The sequence below is a fragment of the Dasypus novemcinctus genome, chromosome 5 (assembly GCF_030445035.2).
Source record: "Dasypus novemcinctus isolate mDasNov1 chromosome 5, mDasNov1.1.hap2, whole genome shotgun sequence".
NCBI classification, from domain to species: Eukaryota; Metazoa; Chordata; class Mammalia; order Cingulata; family Dasypodidae; genus Dasypus; species Dasypus novemcinctus.
This window is the reverse complement of record NC_080677.1, coordinates 52,396,391-52,417,664: the sequence shown is the minus strand read 5'-3', so window position 1 is coordinate 52,417,664 and position 21,274 is coordinate 52,396,391. Positions and strand designations below refer to the sequence as shown.

Below are 21,274 nucleotides of genomic sequence, written 5' to 3'. Positions count from 1 at the left end.
TTCCCCCTTACTTTAGGTCAAACAGCATTTTAAAGTCATGGTATTTTATGTAGACATGGATATTCTGCTGATCCGCATTGAACCTTCCGTATAAGGTCATTTTCCAGTTATCCTTGCAGTCTTTATAAAGAAACAAAATTACTTAGCAAAAGATGGTTTCACTTGTAAATGCATTTCTTGATTGTTTACAACCTTCACTTTGAGAAAAACACCTAAATCTCACACCTTCCTTTCACATTATTTGAAACTATGAAATACATATTTTGACTAAAAGAAAATCAGTAGTACACTTGGAATATGTTTTCTAAAGGTATGCGCTCTACCAACCCTACCACCAATTCCAGCCTAATCTTCAGGATATGTTACAGCTCATGTTACCCATGGGGTACTTTAGGACTCCTTTTTGAGAATCACTCACTCTCAATGAGAGGCCCATAGAATGAGGTAGATTCCAAAATACTAGCGCCTTTCCATTAGCATGGAAAAAAATATTGAAGTAGTTATTTTTGAGTGAACAAGCTTATAGATGGATATGAGGTGAGTAAATTACCTTCCTGATATAAGTTTGAATGTATTTTAATCATAGCAACTTACAAATGCTTGCTGATGGATTTATTTATTTATTTATTTATTTTGGTTTTGATAGAAGATATAATCTGAAAAACTTACTTTAACTTTCCATTTTTAAAAGTAAGTTTTCTTAAAACAGGAACCAATAAGAATTTGGGAGACAAGTATAAAAGAGCCTGAGGAATAACTGTCTTCATTTTATAGTTTGCTTAATTGACCGTCTGTGACATTGGTTCTTTCATTTTGAAGCTCTCTTTACTCACAGCAGCCACTATTTAGGTATAAGTCAGGAAAGGTCTGAGCACATATTGGGGTACACAGTCAGCTCAGGTGAACCCAAACTGTAATTGCGGTGTACTGTGTTAGTGCCTCTTTGTTTTAAGGTTGGTGAATGACACATTTCTATAGTATCCCTTGCTTCCACAAAATTAAGGCTATTTAGCAAAGATAAGTGTATTTCTTACTTTGAAGAGATTCGCTGTTTCCAGAGCTTTGGTAAACCCAGAAAGACATGTTAAGTACTGGATCTCAATAGAGGGATACCAGGGAACCAAGAGGGGTAGACATGACAGGAAGCCTTCACTGCAGTTTCAGCTGTGGTCCTAAGCATCTTGGTAACATTTAGCGAGTGACTTCAGCTCTATAGCACTCAGCCTCTTCAGTTACAAAGTGATTTTAAAAGCCCCTTTCCAGCTTCTGACATTTTGTGATTCTAATGTTCAATAGTCATGGTTTTTCACAACACAGCCACAAAGCAAAAGTGTCACAGTCATGCTGTGTTTATTTACACTTTATCAACATAACATAAAGTCAAGGGAAACGGACTTTGGCCCAGTGGTTAGGGCGTCCGTCTACCACATGGGAGGTCCGCGGTTCAAGCCCCGGGCCTCCTTGACCCGTGTGGAGCTGGCCCATGCGCAGTGCTGATGCGCGCAAGGAGTGCCCTGCTACACAGGGGTGTCCCCCGCGTAGGGGAGCCCCACGCGCAAGGAGTGCACCCATAAGGAGAGCCGCCCAGCGTGAAGGAGGGAGCAGCCTGCCGAGGAATGGCGCCACCCGCACTTTCCATGCCGCTCACGACAACAGAAGCAGACAAAGAAAAAAAGAAACAAGACGCAGCAAAAAGATACAGAAAACAGACAACCGGGGGAGGGGAGGGGAATTAAATAAATAAAAAATAAATCTTTAAAAAAAAAAATAAAGTCAAAAATACCTTCAAGACTTATATTTTCAAAAATATTTTAATTTTGTATTGTTAATGGGCACTTTCATAGCTTGATTTTGAGCCTTTACAAAGCACACCCATAAAAATGGCTGTACTGCTTCACACTTGTAAAACCCCACTGCATTTCCCAGGCAAATGGACATTTATGACAAGGAATACCCTGACATTTGCCTAACTGCCTGTTTTGAAGCAATTATTATTGGTCAATTCAAATGTTCACTTGCAGAGAGCAAAGAAAATGCCTCTAGAAAGTTTGACAGGCTCTTATTGAAGGAACTTCTGCTTTTAGAATCCCACCAGTATTTCCTTCATTACTGTCCAAGGATCAATTTCTGAAAATTCAAAGAAGAAAATTCTGAGGGTGATATTAACTTTCTTTTCACTCAAGAGATGCACCCTCATTGTTTCATTAAGCTTTCCTGCTGTTTGTCAAATCCCAAAATACAGTTTTATGTTCATATAGGCATTTTTGCTCTTATTCACTTTTCTCTCAATGCAAATGAACATACACTTATTTGGTGATTTTTTTTTAAGATTTATTTATTTTTTATTTCTCTCCCCCCCCCCAAGTTGTCTGCTCTCTGTGTGCATTCACTGTGTCTTCTTCTGTGGCCGCTTCTATCCTTATCAGCGGCACTGGGATCTGTGTTTCTTTTTGTTGTATCATCCTGCTGTGTCAGCTCTCTGTGTGTGCAGCGCCATTCCTGGGCAGGCTGCACTTTCTTTTGCACTGGGCGGCTCTCCTTATGGGGTGCACTTCTTGCACGTGGAGCTTCCCTACGCGAGGGGACACCCTTACATGGCACGGTACTCCTTGCACACAGTGTGGGCCAGCTCCATATGGGTCAAGGAGACCCAGGGTTTGAACTGCAGACCTCCCACATGGTAGGAGGATGCCCTATCCATTGGGCCAAGTCCACTTCCCTTATTTGGTGATTTTGATGTGACATTCCTGTCTGGTTACAATGGCCTGCAGGAGCACTTACTTGTATTTTCCTGGAATAATACCACTTTTTTCTTGTATTTCAGTACATGTTTACAGAATTACACAAAGCCTGCACAGTGGGTTACAATATAAACATATTTATCTATGCCAGAAACTGAGCTGTTCATCTGCATAGGGGCAAGCTCACCTGCAAAAATATAATCTTCATGGGTGGCTAGGCACTCCATGCAAACATTCAGTTATTCATTCAACTGGTATTTGTGTAGAACATCTACTTCATACCTGGCACTGTATAAAATGTAGTGAATAAACTAGTGATCAAGGCCTTGGATGGCTACCCTGTGGAGATGATAGTCCAGAGAAAGACACAAAGGCCTATATCTGTAACAGCATTACATTTTTGAAGGGACAGTTTGGAGTGCTACGAAAGGATCAAGAATTCCTGTTAAAATGAAGCTTAAGCTGAGCTGTATAAGTAGGATAATGAGAAACAGGTATTAGTTAAGAAAATGGGAATGGTAGGAAGGATTCCAGTAAAAGGAATCAGTCTGTGAAAAGGTCTTTGAAGACCTGGAAAAAAGAGCTCATGAAAAATCTGATGTGGCCAGACTCAGAATGCTGAGCTCAGAGGGAAGAGTGGTCAAGAAGAGGCTGGAGATGTAGACACAGTTTGCATTGAGCTAGACAGGTTTCCAAATAGAGACATGTAAATACTTTATCCTTGACACTCCCTCTCAGAAATCCAAGGCTCACAATAGCTTCTTTAGTTGGTTGACAGCTCTTGGTAGTTGTTCCTTGAGCAGTGGCCAGCAGCAGCAGCAGCAGCAGCAGCAGCAGCTCCTTACGGGACTCTGCTGCTTACAGCAGAGGTGGCTCCCAGGGGCTGCAGCAGTAAGCAGTTACCATGAAGATTCCTTGCCCATATTCCTTCTTCAGAGAACTTTGGGACCCTTAGTGACACAATTCCAGGCCGCCTTCAGCAGGATAAAGAGACAGTTGGCAGACGTCTTAGCTGTGCCCTCTAGTGGCAGTTGGAATGTTACCCAGATCTTTTGAAAAGGGTAAACATACAATCAGTTTGAGAAAAAGTGTGTGTAGAGACATACCACAGGAGGAAATTCTCCCCTAATAACCTGGCCTTCTTTCAGTTTTCCTGTGATACCTTCTATCCACAGGGTTCATTGAAGCCATTTTAAAGTACATTAAAGGTTAAAAGAATCTTAGGGCTCTGATTATATGCACATTTTCATCCAAAGTCTCTTCTCTTATAGCGTTCTCAGTCATTTTCAGGCTCTGTTTGCCCCGTTTCCTCCATAGCCTGCCTTCTCCTATAACATAAGCCCTGGGTATTCATCCTTCTTTAATTTTTTAAAGATTTATGTATTTATTTCTCTCTCCTTACCCCCACCCCCACCCCCACCCCCACCCCGGTTGTCTGTTCTCTGTGTTCATTTGCTGCGTCTTCTTTGTCCATTTCTGTTGTTATCAGCAGCACGGGAATCTGTTTCTTTTTGTTGCATCATCTTGTTGTGTCAGCTCTCTGTGTGTGCGGCACCATTCCTGGGCAGGCTGCACTTTCTTTCACGCTGGGTGGCTCTCCTTAGGGGGTGCACTCCTTGCACGTGGGGCTCCCCTATGCAGGGACACCTCTGCATGGCAGGGCACTCCTTGCACACATCAGCACTGCGCATGGGCCAGCTCCACACGGGTCAAAAAGGCCTGGGATTTGAACCGCGGACCTCCCATGTGGTAGACGGACGCCCTACCCACTGGGCCAAGTCCGCCACCCATCCTTCTTTAAGTGACTGTTAATTCCTTCAATAACTAAAAGAGCCAAGTCTTTTTTGGACTCCAGGTAGACTGCTCAGTTTTCTATGTGGTTAATTTTCCTTAAAGCCACTGAACTTCAACTCTGAGGCCACCTCTTTTCCTGTTTTTAAGATCTCTCTGTCTAACCATTCTTTTTTTCCTCAGCCTCTGGCTCTTTGCTATGAGTTCCACATGCCAGGTGTGAAGACCCTGGAGTAGAGGAGAAGGATGGTGCAAGACCAAGGCAAAATCTAGCCCAGATTCATGGACAAGAGTAGCATCTAGGTTAGTTCCAAGTTTGGGAATGATTTTGTAAGAGAGTTGTGAGGACAGAGTGCAGTTACCCATGGCTAGAGATCTGGCAAGGAGGAAGCAGAAGGTCAAGGAATGGATGTTTTATTAGTCACGGTTCTTCAGGGAAATAGAACTGACAGGAAATATATATGTGTGCACATACACACACACATATATAGTAAGTATTATGCAATTTATTATAGAAATTGGCTCATGTGAAATGTAGGGATGGTCAAGTCCAAATTCCCAGGAGGCTGGGAACTCTGATGAAGGTTTACAGTGAATTCCCTGGAAGCATCTGGCTGGCTGAAATAGAGATAGAAATTCTTCTTTCTGACTCCTGAAATCATTGGTTCTCCTTTTAAGGCCTTCAACTGATTAGATGAGACTTCTCTCAGTGCTGAAGCACTCCCCTTAGTTGACCGTAGATATAATCAGCTTTAGACATAGTCAACTTATTGATTATTTAAAGGCATGAAATAGAATCACAGAAACAATAAGACCAATGCTTGCTTGACCAAACAACTGGACACCATAACCTAGCCAAGTTAACATGTGCACTAAGCCATCATCGATGCTAATCTTTCCATGATAAGTGATTTAGAAAAGTAAAATGGGTTGATTCAAAAGTTTTCAAACGAATCGCTTCCTCATGAGCATAGTGGTATTTGAAGTTCCTTCAGCATGTGTGTTGTGTCTACCTTGAGCTACTCATTCTTAAGGGCCACTGTAGGGTCTGATTCACTAAGTTGGATATGCTTTTACCACTTGTTGTTCTGGCCAAGGCATGGTCCAAAATGTTTATTTTTCTCAATATCAAAATAATTTATATAACTCTCACTCCAGCATCACCAACCTTTTCTCAGAAAATGCAAGGTTGAGTTCCCTTCTAGTCTTGATTTCTTCTTGGATGACACTACAATAAAATATGGGATTTTCTCCACTTCAGAAGGTGGGAGATTCCCAATCCACCGGACTTTCAGAGCAGTGGATCAGTTGCCTGGTTTGATGTCTAATCTGCTGCACAGTCTGAGCAGTGACCATGATCTATTGCTTGATAAGAAGAGGTCCCAGCAGTATTTTTGAACCAGTCCAAGATCTAAATGGTACAGGACTAATGTTCTTCCACAACTCTTCTCCTTTACTTCATTTATATAATGATTTCTTCTCTGGGTGTTGGAAGATTTCTAGACCAACCTCTGAATAAACAAGTAGGCATTGTATCTGAAAAGATATCTAAGTCTCTATTACCTCAGGAATTGATGCCCTATTGGGTTAGCTGTGCTTTTATTGCCACTTACTATGTTCTCCTATGCCACATTTGTGAGAACATATATGCATATAGGTTGCTGAATAAGGTGCTGAAAGGTGTGTCAATCCTTCTTCATGTGGTCTATTCTAAACAGATATGGACCTTGTTTGACATTAAGAAGCTATAAACTCACCACTAGCTTCCCCATTATATGACTTGTTGTGAAAAATCATTCCTATTGACCTAAAATTTAGGTGGAAAAACTACTACTCAGTCTTTCCTATATAGGGGGCATTTCTCTTTTCCTTGCAGATATGTTCTGGATTTATTGACAAATTCAAATACTTATATAGGTAGTGAAATAATGATGCTGTAAGTGGCTTTGTTTAAGCCAAGAAGCAGTCTTTCAAAATGTTATTTTAAACTTTTCATTCATTATTATAATGATATACCTAGGGGCCCTCACATGGCATACTCCTTATAAATTTTGAAAGTAATGAATATCAAATATTAACAGATTTTTGCTGGGTTCTTTCCTCTATGTTAATAGACCATTGTACTAAGAAGGAATCTTTGTAATGCAAATCTGGATAATCTGTAATTATATTTTGAGAGAATGGGCTAAGTAGGGGCCATGTGGGGTAATACTTCTTAATTTTTCAATGACAATATGTCTCTGTGACAAAAATTATGTGCATGTGTGCCTCTAAACTGAGCATAAGGGATGGAATGATATTTTCATAGAGTGAAAAAATTCTATTTCTCACTAAATAGAAACAATGTTTCATGGCTCTTAACAAAGCATGTTTTGTCTTACCCACCTTGGTTAAAGAACAAAGAACATTTGCAAAATAATTTTCAAAAGATAATCTGCAGAAGAAAGAATCAAAAGGAAAGCTAATTATTATGGATATAAGAACTTGTGGGGAACTACATTACCCATGAATTAAACTGGTCTCCAATGAAATATTCTAGTGAAACATTTGATATTCTTTGTTAAAAAGGAAACATCCTACATGGGATCATGAGAGCTCATGGGGTAACATGCCTAAAATTCTTATCCATTTGAGGATTCCTAAAACTCATAGTAACACACCATATTTCTTGTTCTTGATGATGATGTGGATTGCTCAAACTGAACAGGATGTTTTCTCTTAAAGTTGTATAAAAATAAATCATTGTTCGCATTTGCCAATAATAAATTGTAATATTCAGCATGGTCCCTCATCACCACCTACCCCTAGACATGACCATGCAGTTATTATATTTGTCCTAATGTCCATCTCAGTTTGTTTGGAACATTTGAGCAAATGTAGCTTCCCAGTACCTGTTGGGTTAAGGGAGAGGCATGGAATTCCTTTTCTGCTTTTGCTATTACTAATGCAGCACTACTGCTCCTGGAGCATTGCTTTGTAGCAGAAGAAAATGATGTATTTTTGATGTATTAAAACAGTGACCCGTTTCCTCTGGCTTATCATGTATAACACAGGCACTGTAGACATTGTCAAGGAAGTGCAGGCTCTGAACTTCTCAGAGAGTAATATCTGAGGGCCCCATGCCCTGCAGAAATGTTGATTGTGACTAATGGATCAGCGAAGCTGTAGTACTGAAATACCTGTAGGTAAGAGTATGTACCACATAGACAATTTATTGAGTGATTGCTCTATGCTAGCCACCAGCCCCTCTCCCCCTCCCATTACTGCAAGTTATAAAATAGCACATCATAGAAACAACTTCCCTCAAAGGGTGTCTAGTCTGATATGGGGAACTTTCTGAAAAAAATATATAACGCATGTAGAAATGACTGCATGTCTTTCTCTGAACTAGTTTAGGGTCTGGATAAAGCATAGGCATGTATATCTTTACTTTGTAAGATTTCAAAATGCCTGAGATAAATAGAAAATCCTAGGTAGAGGGAAAAAAAAAACCAAGAAAATTAAGGGATGAATGCATATGATATCTAGTGTAAACAACTTTCAAGTATATGGCCAGTGAAGACATTTTTAGGCATGGAAGAACTCAGATAAATTATTCCCTATGAACACTTTCTAAAAGAATTACACAAATCTATACACCTGGAAAAATGAAAATCCAGTGCAAGATAGAAGGGAGCAGAATGTCTGTTAACAATGAGCAGAGAAATGAATGGAATCATGACTAAACAACAATTGTAGGTAATCTGGTGGTGAAACAATGTATATGATTAAGGCTCTATCAGTAAAGGTAAACAAAAAGGAGAAGTATGGTACATTCATATTAAAGAATTCTATATTCTGGTTTTAAAAACAAGATATACCTGATTGCACGAAGACAAATGTATCTCCAAGGTATCTTGTTAATTGGAAACATATATATAATGCAATTCATAAATATGACTCTGTTTATGTAAAATATGTAGATAAGAAAAAATAATTTCCTAGCAAAAATATTTAGGAACAATACACTAAACTTTTTGACAATTTTTTCCTCTACCAAGGGGAGTAGCAACGCAAGGGTGTAGGGGTTGATTGATGATGAAGGCAGACTTTACCTTTTTACTCCTTTAATACCTATACTATTGACTGTTTTGATAAGCATGCGTTAATGATAGAGCTGCATGATTAAAAAGATTTTAAAAACAAAGGAAGCACATGCCCAGTGGAATAATTAGGAAGTAGCTCCTCTCCTTCACTTATCATCAGTGATCTTGGACAAGTTATTAATTCTTCTTTATCTTTCATTATATCCATGTATAAGATGAAGGTAATAGTATTGCCCTAAAAGTTTGTGTGTAAGCATGTGTGTATGGTTTAAATTAAATTCAATGCCATAAGTAAAATGTTAATTACTGTCTAGAATATATTAATAGTGAGCCCTTAATCAGTAGTAGTTATTATAATGCAACATACATTCAAAGTAGTAAATCACAAAACTGCCAAAATGCAGCCGTAATAATATAGCAAAGCCATTTCATTGATTATTCACTGAATAAGAGCTTGTACTTAAGCATTGGCTATTTAAATTTTTATTTCACTACAATATTTACACATTTCATGATATAAATACATATTATTTGAAACTATTTATAATGAACAATAATAAATCAACAGTAAAATGTGAAATCTGAAAAAAATTAAAAGGTATCATATTGTTCATTTATAAAAAGATGTAGACAAACATTTGGAGACACCTCTGGTTAGAGATAGTAACTGTTTGAATTTCCTAGGCTGCTTAAGCAAATACCATGAAATGGGTCAGCTTAAACAATGGAAATTTAGTAGTTTATAGTTTTGAGACTAAAACAAAGTCCAAATCAAGGCATTGTCAAGGCAATGCTTTCTCCCCAAAGACTGTAGCCTTCTGGGGCTGACTGCCAGCAATCCTTGGCTCCTTTGTCACATGGCAAGGCATGTGATGGCATCTCCTGGTTTCTCCCTTCTGTTCTGGGTTTGATGTCCAGCTTCTTGCTTCCTGTGCCTTTCTCTGTCTGTCTGAATTTCACTTGCTTATAAAGGACTCAAATAGTAGGATTAAGACCCATGCTGGTTGAGCTGGGCCACACCTTAACTGAAGTAACCTCACCAGAAAGTCCTACTTACAATGGGCTCACACCCACAGGAATGGATTAAATTTAAGAAAATGTTTTCTTCAGGGGTACATATAGCTTTAAACCATTACATATTCATAGAGAAGTGAACATTTTATAAAACTATCAGAAGGCGAGAAGCATAGCTGAGAAAGGAGTGAGGTTGAGAAGTGTTTTATTCTCCAAATGTGGTATTTTCCAAAAGATAATATAGTGGCATTATGATTCTAAGCTGATAATGAAAATATTTTAGAGAAAATAGTGTCAAAGTATGTCTCTGAGATGTAGAAATAAGGAACCAGGTCAAAATGTGGCAACTCTTTCAGTGCCTATACTTCCATCACCCAAAGGTAGTTTTCTCTTCTCTAGCCCTTCACACATTTTTACCCTGCCCCAGACATGCTCCCTTGATTTTAGACCCATACTCCATGTTTGTTTAAGCTTCAAGGAAATGGTCCCTTTTTTTGGCTCCTATTTTTAGATGTGCTCAAAAGAAAAATATACTTCAAAATGCAAACAGGTTAAGGATATTTGTGATTCTAAGTGTTTCTAGAGTAAGGAGACAACACAAAATTTGTGGAAATGGTATCATTGGACCAGTGAAGCAACTCATTCGGAATGGGTTTTGTCCCACTTTCAATATAGCAAATTATATTCAGTTAGGAAGTATATTTATATTTATATCATATCATAGAAATTGTATATTATTATTTGCACAAAATGGTTCACAATACTTTGACTCTTTGGAATGGGATTCATTAGAAGCTGTCAGATTTTCCTTTTGAAACATTATCTCTATGCTGTAGTTCTCACCGCTTCTGTTATCACTCATATATACTAACATCAGAGGATCTTTAGGTGACTTAAAAAGAAACAGTTCTAATGTGTTTGTAAAATCAATGGTAGAAGGTGTTCTGAGTATAAGGTTTTTTTTTTCAATGATATCTTTTATTCAGCAAGGCTCAATCCATTTCAATTTAATGTGTATATTTATGTGTTTCAAAAATGAAAGCTAAGATGTTAAGCCATTTGACAGAATGAGAAAACCAATGATTCCTGATTGCATCTTGGAGTATGTGTGTTAAGCTAGTTGCTCCTATTTCTCATCTTCCATTGTCTTCTCACCACTACTGAAATCTAGCTTCAATAAGGTCACCAGGAGTGGGTTTCAAAAGTCAAGGTGTTTCTTTGCAAATGCTTATTCTATTAGAATTTCCCCCAGAATTTAAATCTTCATGCATGCTCTCCTGTTTCCCTCTTTCTTCTGTTGGTTTCCACAATATAATTTTTCCCCTCATATCCCATTTGTCTCTTTCTAGTTTGGCTTCTCTTCTGCCTGTCCTCAAACATTGACATTTCTTTAATATCCTCATCACCCTTCTTTTTCTTTATCTCCATGTTCTCTGCCTGCACAATGTCATCTCTCTGTACTGCAAAATTGCCATCACCACTTCCCTCATTTTTTGAGAGCTTCAGACCCAAGTTACTAACTTGCTTTTGGATAGCGATTTGCAGGCACATTAACCTCCAAAATCCCCACAAAAATTATTTTTATTTCCCACTTAAATTATTTCTTTTATATTCTGTATAAATGAAAGCAAACTCAGTTATTCTCAATTTTTTAATGTTCCTCCTTAGTCAATAAATATTAGGTTGAGTTACTCTTACCTCTGAAATCTATCTCAAACCTATTCTTTCTTCCTCTTTTGCTGCTATAGCCTTGGTTCAGGCTCATTTTCTCTCTCAGCTGGACTATTGCAATTAGTAATTTAACTCATCTCTCTTCCTTAAAGATTTCTCTCTTCCACTCTATCCTCCAGCGTCCAGTGATTCTTCTAGGACCAGATCAATCTACAAAACAAAAGACAACTCTATGATTCTCCATTACCTATAAGATTAAGTTTCAGTGTCTCAGCAGTGTCTTCATAATTTAGCCTTAATCTGCCTCTTATAAGTTCCTCTGTTTCTCCTCCTTCTCAATGTACACTACGGGTCAGTAGTAAGGAGTTATTTTCCATTCTTACATTTGACATGCTCCTTCTCAGCTCTTTGCTTTGGCACAGTAGGTTCTTTATGTGTGGAAAAATTCCTTTGGCCCATTCAATCTGTTGAATTCCTGAGCCTCTTTTATCTCACATATCTAAGGTTACGCCTTCCATCATTCCTTCTCTACCTTTCAACTTTGACCATGACTCTTAGAATGTTGTACATAGAGCTGGTCAAGCCACACTGTTGTTTTCTTAAATAATACCATTTTGGACAGTCCTTGAGGGCAAGGACCATGTCTCATTTATCTTTGTATTCCTATTGATTAGCTCAGTATTGGTAGAATATCACAACATAGTTATTGGATTAATAAAACAAAATAAATCAGAATGTTTATACTGAACCTGTCTGGGTCTTTCCTAAGGACTCTTTGTGATGTTTCATTGTTCTTCTCTTTTGTCCGTCCCCTGCATTGTTCCTAACCTAAGTGAAAGGAAAGGGAAGGGGGAGAGTAAGAAAACTTAAGGCAGTGATGATGACGATTGTGGTTGAAACCTGCTTTGATTCTCTATCCAAACTGAAATGTTCTAAAGAGATTTCTTGACTGAAAGCACTACTTGAATTCTTTCACATCCTACTGTCGAAGGCAAATAAATCCAATATATTTGGTGATTGAACAGTTTAATAGCTGAACTTGTACTCATCCTTGTTAACATGACTCTTACTACCTCCTCAAACTGCTGTAATTTTTTTTGTCACAGCAGCTCTTTAAAATATGCTTGCCTTTTAAAAATGTTTAGCTTTTTTGGAGGGTTTGGTTATGTTTAATAGAGATTTTATTACAAAAATGCTTTTTGCCCTCAAATCTTATGTTATTCATTTCCATAAAATATCACCCAGCAAGACTCAGATATAAAGTTATCTGCTGATGATAATAGCTATAAATACTAATACTGAACATTCACTGTGTTCCAGGTACTTTCCTGAGTGCTTTAAATGGAGTGACCAATTTAATTTTCGTAAGCACTGTGAATGAGGTGATATGATTCTTATATTCTCCAGATGAGAAAAACTGAAGCTTAAATATGTTGCCCAAATTATATCGCTATTAAAGACCAGAGCCTGGACTGGGATTCAGGCTGCCTAACTCCAGAGTTCACACTCAAAATTACTACAGCTGTGGAGCATATACTGTGGAACTAAACAATCTCTATTCCCCCTGAAAATCTGAGGTTTGTCTGTCTTTGAGAGTCTTAGCCTCCTTTAGAATAGATTGGTTCTTCCTATCTGTATTCATATCCCTCCAATTCTACATTTTTTTGTCCTTTCACTCCCCATTTGCCACTGCTAAATTGCACTCTAAGTCTCTTTTCTGCTACCTCCTTTAGGACAACTCCATTACTACTTCATTAATCAATGCACTGTAGACAGTGTCTCTCCTTGATCACTCTGTTGATGCTAAGCAGCTACTAGATGTATGCCTGTGTTATTCTTCTCACCACTCAAAAAATATTAAATTATCCATATGAGATCAGAGGAAATCAGAGAAAAGGATATGAACTTATTTTTTTTTATACTTAGACATAAATATAGGGGCTGTGATAAGTATAATGTCTTAAAAACATTAGGCGGCACAGATTTGGATGTTTGACCAGCTAGCTCGATTGCATCAACATCAAAACAAACAATGAACACACATCCCACAAACTCTAAAACCAGAAGATCTGAATTACTCTTACTAAATGATGTTTGTTTTAAAATTTATATTGTAGTTCCTCTGTGTTATGTAAAATAGCATATTTTGAAATGTATTTGCTCCAATGGATTAGTAAGAAATTTTAGTTATTTCTAAAAGTTTTGTAATTATAATGAAAATAATATTAACTAAGGAACTGCTAAAGATTAAACATTTTTGTTAATACATTAAAATTTGCCCCATTAAAGATTATCAGGCAGAGTGGATAAATGGGAAATATCACACTTTTCCCTCAGAATCTATTGATTACTATGCACAATCCCTCTTCCCAAAGAATATTTCCCTCAAAATTTAATCCCTTTGATATTTAAGATGTAGCTCATGTTAAACAACAAAATTATTTTGGGTAAAGTGACCATTTGCTGTTTTAGTCATTTATGTTGCATTCATGTGATCCATTTCTGGAAACAGAACATGTAAATAAGCAACAGTTTGAGAGCAGAGAAAGAGAGGAGAGATACCATGCAAGTGTTGAGCAGAAATGAAGGGGTCGTCCCTAGAACTAAAAGAAAATTGATGGCAAGCACAGCCTTCTCTCAATTTCCGTTATTTTCTCCAATGTCAGCAATGATCCATCTGATGGCCATCTTTGTTTCCACACAAGAGCAATGGTTCATTTTTGGTAGGTGATGTGTTTACGAGTTCACAGGGTGACTATACATGGAGTTGTTCCATGCTTCTCTTAGATGTGACCCTGCCCACACAATACTCAGTCCACTCTCTATCAGCTTCATCACATCCCTCAGGTCTGAGTCCCTCTTGGCCAGTGTTTGCCTCTCCTTCATTAATTTCTGTACACAATGGCCTCCTGGTCATTGCATGAAGGCATCGCTATCACTGTGGGAATCACAGCAGATTTAACTAGACCCAGGCTAGCAGTCTGGAATCTTGACACAGCTTTTGTCCTAGTTTATCCAATGTTTCTGTCTTGGCCTTTCTGAGTGCAGTCATGGGGCATAACACCATGATAAAAATGTCACTTTCTTTCAGATGCAAGACATTTACTTGGCACTAAACTTGTAGGATTTCTTGAACTCGACATTATTGAAATTTTGGGCCAGATAATTCTTCATTGCAGTTTCTTTTCTTGTGTATTGTAAGATGTTTAGAGTATCTCTATCTTACCCAAACAAAAATATTTCCAAACCTTGTTAAATGTCCTCTGAGAGGCAAAATCTGCTTGCACCCATTAAAAACGCCTGGGCAAGAGAAGATTCTCAGCTGATACTACTGCCTCAGGTATGATGCTAGACTAAACTGAGTCAGATGTGAGGCCAATATCAGAAAATAACAGCAGGAGGTTAGGTTCATTCCAGAAGGAAAGCTGGAGAGGTAAGAAATGAGAGTATGGATAAAACAAGATTTGGTAGGTAAGATTTGTCTTGGGAAGTCATTGGAAGAAGGCAAGAACTGAGCAACAGAGATGTAGAACCTGAAGGCAAATGTAGAAGTGAAGGACAGAGGATTTAGAAAACAGCTAATGTAAATGGGACAAGGACATAAGAAGCAGTTGCTAAGGTGATCTGTTCATTTTGCCAAGATAGTGCCTTTGGCTCCTCCACTGATTTAGGAGACTTAACCTTGCCTTGGATCAACATATTTAAAGATGGTGTCCTGTGCCTGATTGCCTGGATCTTACTAACTACAGATCTGGAGTTCTAGGAAGGATTAAGAAATAACCTATAAACTCTTCTTAATCAGATGAAAGGTTTTATTTTCTGGCTTGACAGTCATTGAGTTTGCAAGGCATATTAAAACCCAGTGGAAACTTTTTTGTTTGTCTGTTTAGGAGATAACGGGGATTGAACCTAGGACCTGTACATGGGAAGCAGGTGCTCAACCACTGAGCTATGTCTTCTCCCCAGAAACTTGTCTTTTGAAGAGATGAATGAATGGAATACCAGAACAAATTCTGGCTTGCTAAATTTGAACCCTACTGAACTTCTTTCTGGTCCTTGGATAAGCTATACTCAGTTCCATAGTATTGCCATTATACTTGTAGTTTCCCAGATCTTTGCAACTGGACTTATCATTCAGCCTGAGATCAAATATCACCTTTCCAATGGTGCCTTTGTTGTGACCTCCCCAGATAGGTCTCCACTGTCACCTGCCCATGAACTGTAATTGTTACCTTCTCAGAGAGATTCTCTTGACCACTTTATCTAGAGTAGTTCACCTTTGTTCTGCCCCCTACCACATAATCTCTATTCTATTACCTGCTTTATTTTCTTCACAGTACTTATCACTGCCTGAAATCATTTTATTTGTTTGATTGCTTGTAATCATCTCTCTTCCCCCGCAAGGCACCTAATTCCATATCGTCTACTTGTTCATCACAGTATATCTTGACCCCTGTAATGATATCTGGCATCTAGTAAGTAATCAACAGATATTTGATGAATAAAGGAATGCATTTGTTCATCACCCATCTCTGTGGGAAAAGGAGTGTGATATTACTCTCAAATAGATAAAAATAAACTTGTCAGAGTGGTGGAAACATTTGCTGTGGTAGAACCAAGGCTTTTAGCCAGGTGTGTTGTTCTAAGTCCAGCATTCTTTTTAAATTACCCTAACACCTCTGGTGTTTCTAATTCACAATCATGTCTGTTATGGCCTTTGAGACAAGCAAGTATCCTTATCCCAGTTTCACACCTGAGCAAAGTGAGACGCAGAACAGCTAAGTGATTACTGAGCATACACAAGTGTAAAAGTCAGAGCAACACCTATGTTCTCCTTAAAGGGAGGGGGTCAACTTTTCAATGGTGTTCTTCCCCAGGTGAGAATAGTCTCCCAACATTCACATTTTCTCAGGCTGAACTGGGCAGGAAAGAGACTGTCAGCTGGAAGGGAAGAGCAGGGTTGTTCCTGGGGCATTTGTGAAGAGGTAAGATTACAACATCTAAGTGACTCTTCATCCAAGGCCTTGGGGGGACCTCATCGCATCCAGATTCCAAACAGTTGGTCATTCTTAGGAAAGACCTCCATATGTACCATTTGGTGGTCTTCTTTCTCTACTCGTCTTCATACATCAGCCTGTGATTCATGATAATTTTTAAATTTATTGAGCCCATCCCATGTACCAATCACTGTTCTGGAGGTATCACATGTCCTAGCTCAATTAATCCTCATAGCAATCCTCTAAGATAGTCCCCATTACTGCCTTCACTTTACAGATGTAGAAAACTGAAGCAGAGGGAGGTTAAATAACCTGACCTAGGTCATACAGCTTGGAAATGGCAGAGCTGGGAGTAGTCTTGGGCAGTCTGGCTTTAAAGTTCATGCTCTTAATCTCTTGAACCTGGGCTAGAATCCCCCCAGCACAAGTGGCTGAATAAAAGGCGAGTCTCAGGTCAGGGTTGTATCCTAGCAAGAGGCCTACACAACTAAAAATTAAATAAATGACCCACTTTCAGGTTATAGAGAGGTCCCTAGAATGCAGCTCTATTTTCTATCTAATTCTCCAGAAATGATCTTTCATATTCATTTTGAGAACAGTCTGGGGAAAGATTAGAGGGATCTATTAAACTGATAAGTGTAGGCAGGCTCATGGCTGAGACAGGACTCAGATCTTCTTCTCCAGTGTCCTGAGGGTAGAGGTTTATTGTGGAACTTGGCTTTATAATGGTGAAACTTGGGATTTCCTTTGGTTGTCTGACCCCACAACAGTCAGTTCACACTTTAAAGGGTTTACCCCTACTGGCTGGTTTGGTTTCTGTGGGTTGTTGGCTGTTTTCCACCTGTCCTCCATGTTGAGATCAGAAGTCACTTTTGACAAATGAGGTAATATGGATACTGGTTCCTCTTAATCCCTGGTGAAAACAGGGATCTAATTCTTCCCAAAGAAGCAAGTCTTGGGTCTCAGGAGAACAGTTTCTGAATGTGACTCTCATAATCCAACCTGTAGTGACCTCTCTATCATTGCTTATGTGTTGTCTGCTTTTCTAGATGGGCAATTATTCCATAAAATATTGTATATTGAATGTTCTATCTTATGTCCCTTTTCCTAGACACATTTTAAACTCGAGAATGGTATCTTGCACCATATGCATGTTCCTTGATTATATTACTAATAAGCGCTAAGAAACATATTTGTTTCGACTAGTTAAAATATACTACAAGCACTTTGCAAAACTTACATTTCTAATATGACTGTGGCATGTACAAGTAAAAAGTTGATTGCGTTTTGCCAGATTTCTGAGAACCATATAGTTTTAAAGCTTATAATAATTTTGAAGTGTAAAAGAACATAGTGATTTGTAAAATTTTGTTTTGAAACTGTTTGGGATTCAGTGCTAAGAAGTAATTACTTTAATTGGTTTATATTCAAATTCAATTTGCTTTATTTGTTTCAGATGGCTTCTTTCCCTGTCAAAGTCAATGTTTTTATATAGGTCCTTGGGTTGTGGTTCGTGGTATTTATCCATATCTCTCCTCTCCCATTGTTAAATAAAAAACAGAAGTGGTATTTTATCACATTTTAATAAGCATTGGTGAGATATTGAAGATACTTTTAAAAATGTCGTTTTTAAATTGTGAACTTTTGAGAAGGGCCTCAAATCTGTATGTTAGGTGTTTCTTTTCATACACAATGATGTAAGTGCCATTTTTTTCTGTTTTGTTTTCAGGTCACATGTGCCAATTTAACAAATGGTGGAAAGTCAGAACTTCTAAAATCAGGAAGCAGCAAATCCACACTAAAGCACATATGGACAGAAAGCAGCAAAGATTTGTCCATCAGCCGACTCCTGTCACAGACTTTCCGTGGCAAAGAAAATGATACAGATTTGGACCTGCGCTATGACACCCCAGAACCTTATTCTGAGCAAGACCTCTGGGACTGGCTGAGGAACTCCACAGACCTTCAAGAGCCTCGCCCCAGGGCCAAGAGAAGGCCCATTGTGAAGACGGGCAAGTTTAAGAAAATGTTTGGATGGGGTGATTTTCATTCCAACATCAAAACAGTGAAGCTGAACCTGTTGATAACTGGGAAAATTGTAGATCATGGCAATGGGACATTTAGTGTTTATTTTCGGCATAATTCCACTGGTCAAGGGAATGTATCTGTCAGCTTGGTGCCCCCCACGAAAATTGTGGAATTCGACTTGGCGCAACAAACCGTGATTGATGCCAAAGATTCCAAGTCCTTTAACTGTCGCATTGAATATGAAAAGGTTGACAAGGCTACCAAGAACACACTCTGCAACTATGACCCTTCAAAAACCTGTTACCAGGAGCAGACCCAAAGTCATGTATCCTGGCTCTGCTCCAAGCCCTTTAAGGTGATCTGTATTTACATTTCCTTTTATAGTACAGATTATAAACTAGTACAGAAAGTGTGTCCCGACTACAACTACCACAGTGACACACCTTACTTTCCCTCGGGATGAGGATGAACATGGGGGTGAGACTGAAGCCTGAGGAATTAAAGGTCATATGACAGGTCTGTTACCTCAAGGAAGAAGGTCACATCTGTTGCCTGGAATGTGTCTACATTGCTGCTTTCGTCAACTGGCTGCAAATACGCTAGTGGAAAACATCTGATGTAATTTCTACCCAGTCAGCTTCATCTCTCAGTACAGTTGTGAATCACACACCGACACACACAAACATACACTCATACACATTTCGGCTTGCATCCTTCATGATCCCTGTTGAGAGGGCTAATTGTCTGGCTCTTAATGGTTCAGGATAAACTATTAATATCATCCAGCAAAAAGATTAACTAGATAGAGAATGGTTTCTAACACATGCTGTCATGGAAATCTCTTTTAAAGTCTCGAGTTTATGCCAATCAATAATCCTTACTCATGCCTTCCTACTGCTTGGAGTAGCTGTACTGGTAAATACTACTGTAGGCATATATGCTTGTTAAAATGGAACAAATGTGTCTTTAGAGCTCAGTATCTTTATTTTATGAATACAGCAAAGTGTAGTAATTTCTTTTCATCAAATAGTAGGCACATTCAAGGTGATACAAGATGGCTCTTTTTTCCTGCGGAGGGAGCCTGTTATCAGTAAAGATGAGCAAATATTTGGAATTTACATGTGGGCAGACATTGGAATTTACAGTTTTCTTCACCAGTCATTGGACTTTTATGAAGTCAAGACCAACTGCTTAACACAGATTCTGATCATTATACAAGAAGGAAAATGCCTGATAGACACCATGTAAGTTATAAGTGTCTGTCTTATCTTTACTACACATATTGTAACAAATTCAATATCCTAGTCTTCATTTGTATGAATGGTTTGTATTGTATATAGTTTAACCAAGTGTTATTTGAGCTGCTTATTAATATTAACTTGTACTTGTCCCTCTGCTTGTTATTGGTTAAAAAAGAAAACAAAAGATATGAGGAATCCATTTTATCAGTGTAGCTGTGAACTCCATCAAAAAGACAAACTTAATGTACAAAGCATTTATTTAGCTCAAGTATTGTTAAAAGCTATACATATACAACATTATGGTCTGTCTGTATTTAGATATTTTATTTCTGGACAAAAATGAAATGTACATAAAAATAAAACACTTAGAGTTTCAATATGTATTTGTGTAAAATGGTGATTTAAATGGTTCTGACAAGAAAAATGTGCTGGAATACAGTCATGGCTTTGCATTTCATGTCTCTAAATTTGTACAGAACTATCTAAATTGCTATTAGTCACCCAGTCAAAACAACTTAAGAGTTTCAATCTCAAGCCTGGGAAACCATTGTGACATGCAGTATTGCACACATTTTTGGTTTTGTCATGTTAGTTATTGAAGAATACCAAAATCTGATGAACATAAGGAGATAATTGAGATTGCCTAAATTAATTATAACTAGTTGAATTTTCCTGTATAGAATCATTACTTAGCAGTGGGACAAGAAGAAGGTAAATTTTTTTTCTTTTAAAGAAAGTCAGGATGTCTGAAGATTGTGTCTGAAATTCCCTGATCTGCTATAATGATTCAAATCAATGAGGAAAATGGGAGAACAGTGGAAGGCTTCAATGCTGAATTTACATTTACCAGGAGGGGCCAAACTATTTATATAGCATCATTTATCGACATTACATTTTCTTACTTTTTTTTTTAAATTGCTGTACATAATCCCAGCAAAATAAACAGAAGAAGAAATATATAAGGTGACCCAATTTTTAAAGCCACAAATTGGGAGTTGGCATATGAAGACTCTCAAAGGTTAACCAAAGAAGCCAAATTAAAAGCACCAGCCCTTTCTCATATTCTCATGCTGCTTAGGGCTAAGTATGTGCTCATACAGAAAATAAGAGGAGTACCACTGGGAAAGCAAAGCAGAAACTTCAGAAGTGAGAATTCAGTAATAGATATGGCTAAAGGGATTATTCAACTGCAAAATCAAAGACACATCTTTCTTTTAAATGTCTGTCAAAATCTTACAATATATCTAGACAACCATTTTGATCAATGTCTTAATGAATTTGCCAAGGAAGTTAGAATCTCATGTTAGAGCAGACTGTCTTTGGCACATCAGTCAATAAGAGTTCCATGATTATATTTTTACAGAGAAATTGCGTTAATCTGGAGATTATTTATCAAAGTGATCACTAGAGTTTAGTTGGCTCTTTGGCAAAGAGAAAAGTGAGATGGGGAAAATCTTTTTTTTAATCATTTGATTAATAGACTGTGACTTTCATTTTGTGGTCTGATCTGTCTTTTTCTAATCCACCATTCAAGTTGAGTGAAAATATGTTTCAATCTCTACCCCCACACCCCACTCTCTGCTCTCTAACCTCCCTGTGAAATGTTGCTTTTACATTTTTATAAACATAGGGAACACACCTAAGTAACTAACATTCAATTAATTGAGTTTTTTTCTGTAGTTTTTCTTAAAAAGAAGAAAATTTGC

General features: G+C 38.0%; 1 protein-coding gene across 1 annotated transcript in view; it reads left to right on the top strand.

Moving 5' to 3' along the window:
- Positions 1–19,945, top strand: part of NXPH1 (neurexophilin 1) — a 316,416-nt gene extending 296,471 nt beyond the window's left edge. The window contains exon 3 of the mRNA XM_004474004.4: positions 18,029–19,945. Within this exon, the coding sequence (XP_004474061.1) occupies positions 18,029–18,790 (762 nt within the window). The 3' untranslated portion in view covers positions 18,791–19,945. The remainder of the gene's footprint in view (positions 1–18,028) is intronic.
- Positions 19,946–21,274: the final 1,329 nt, after the last annotated feature.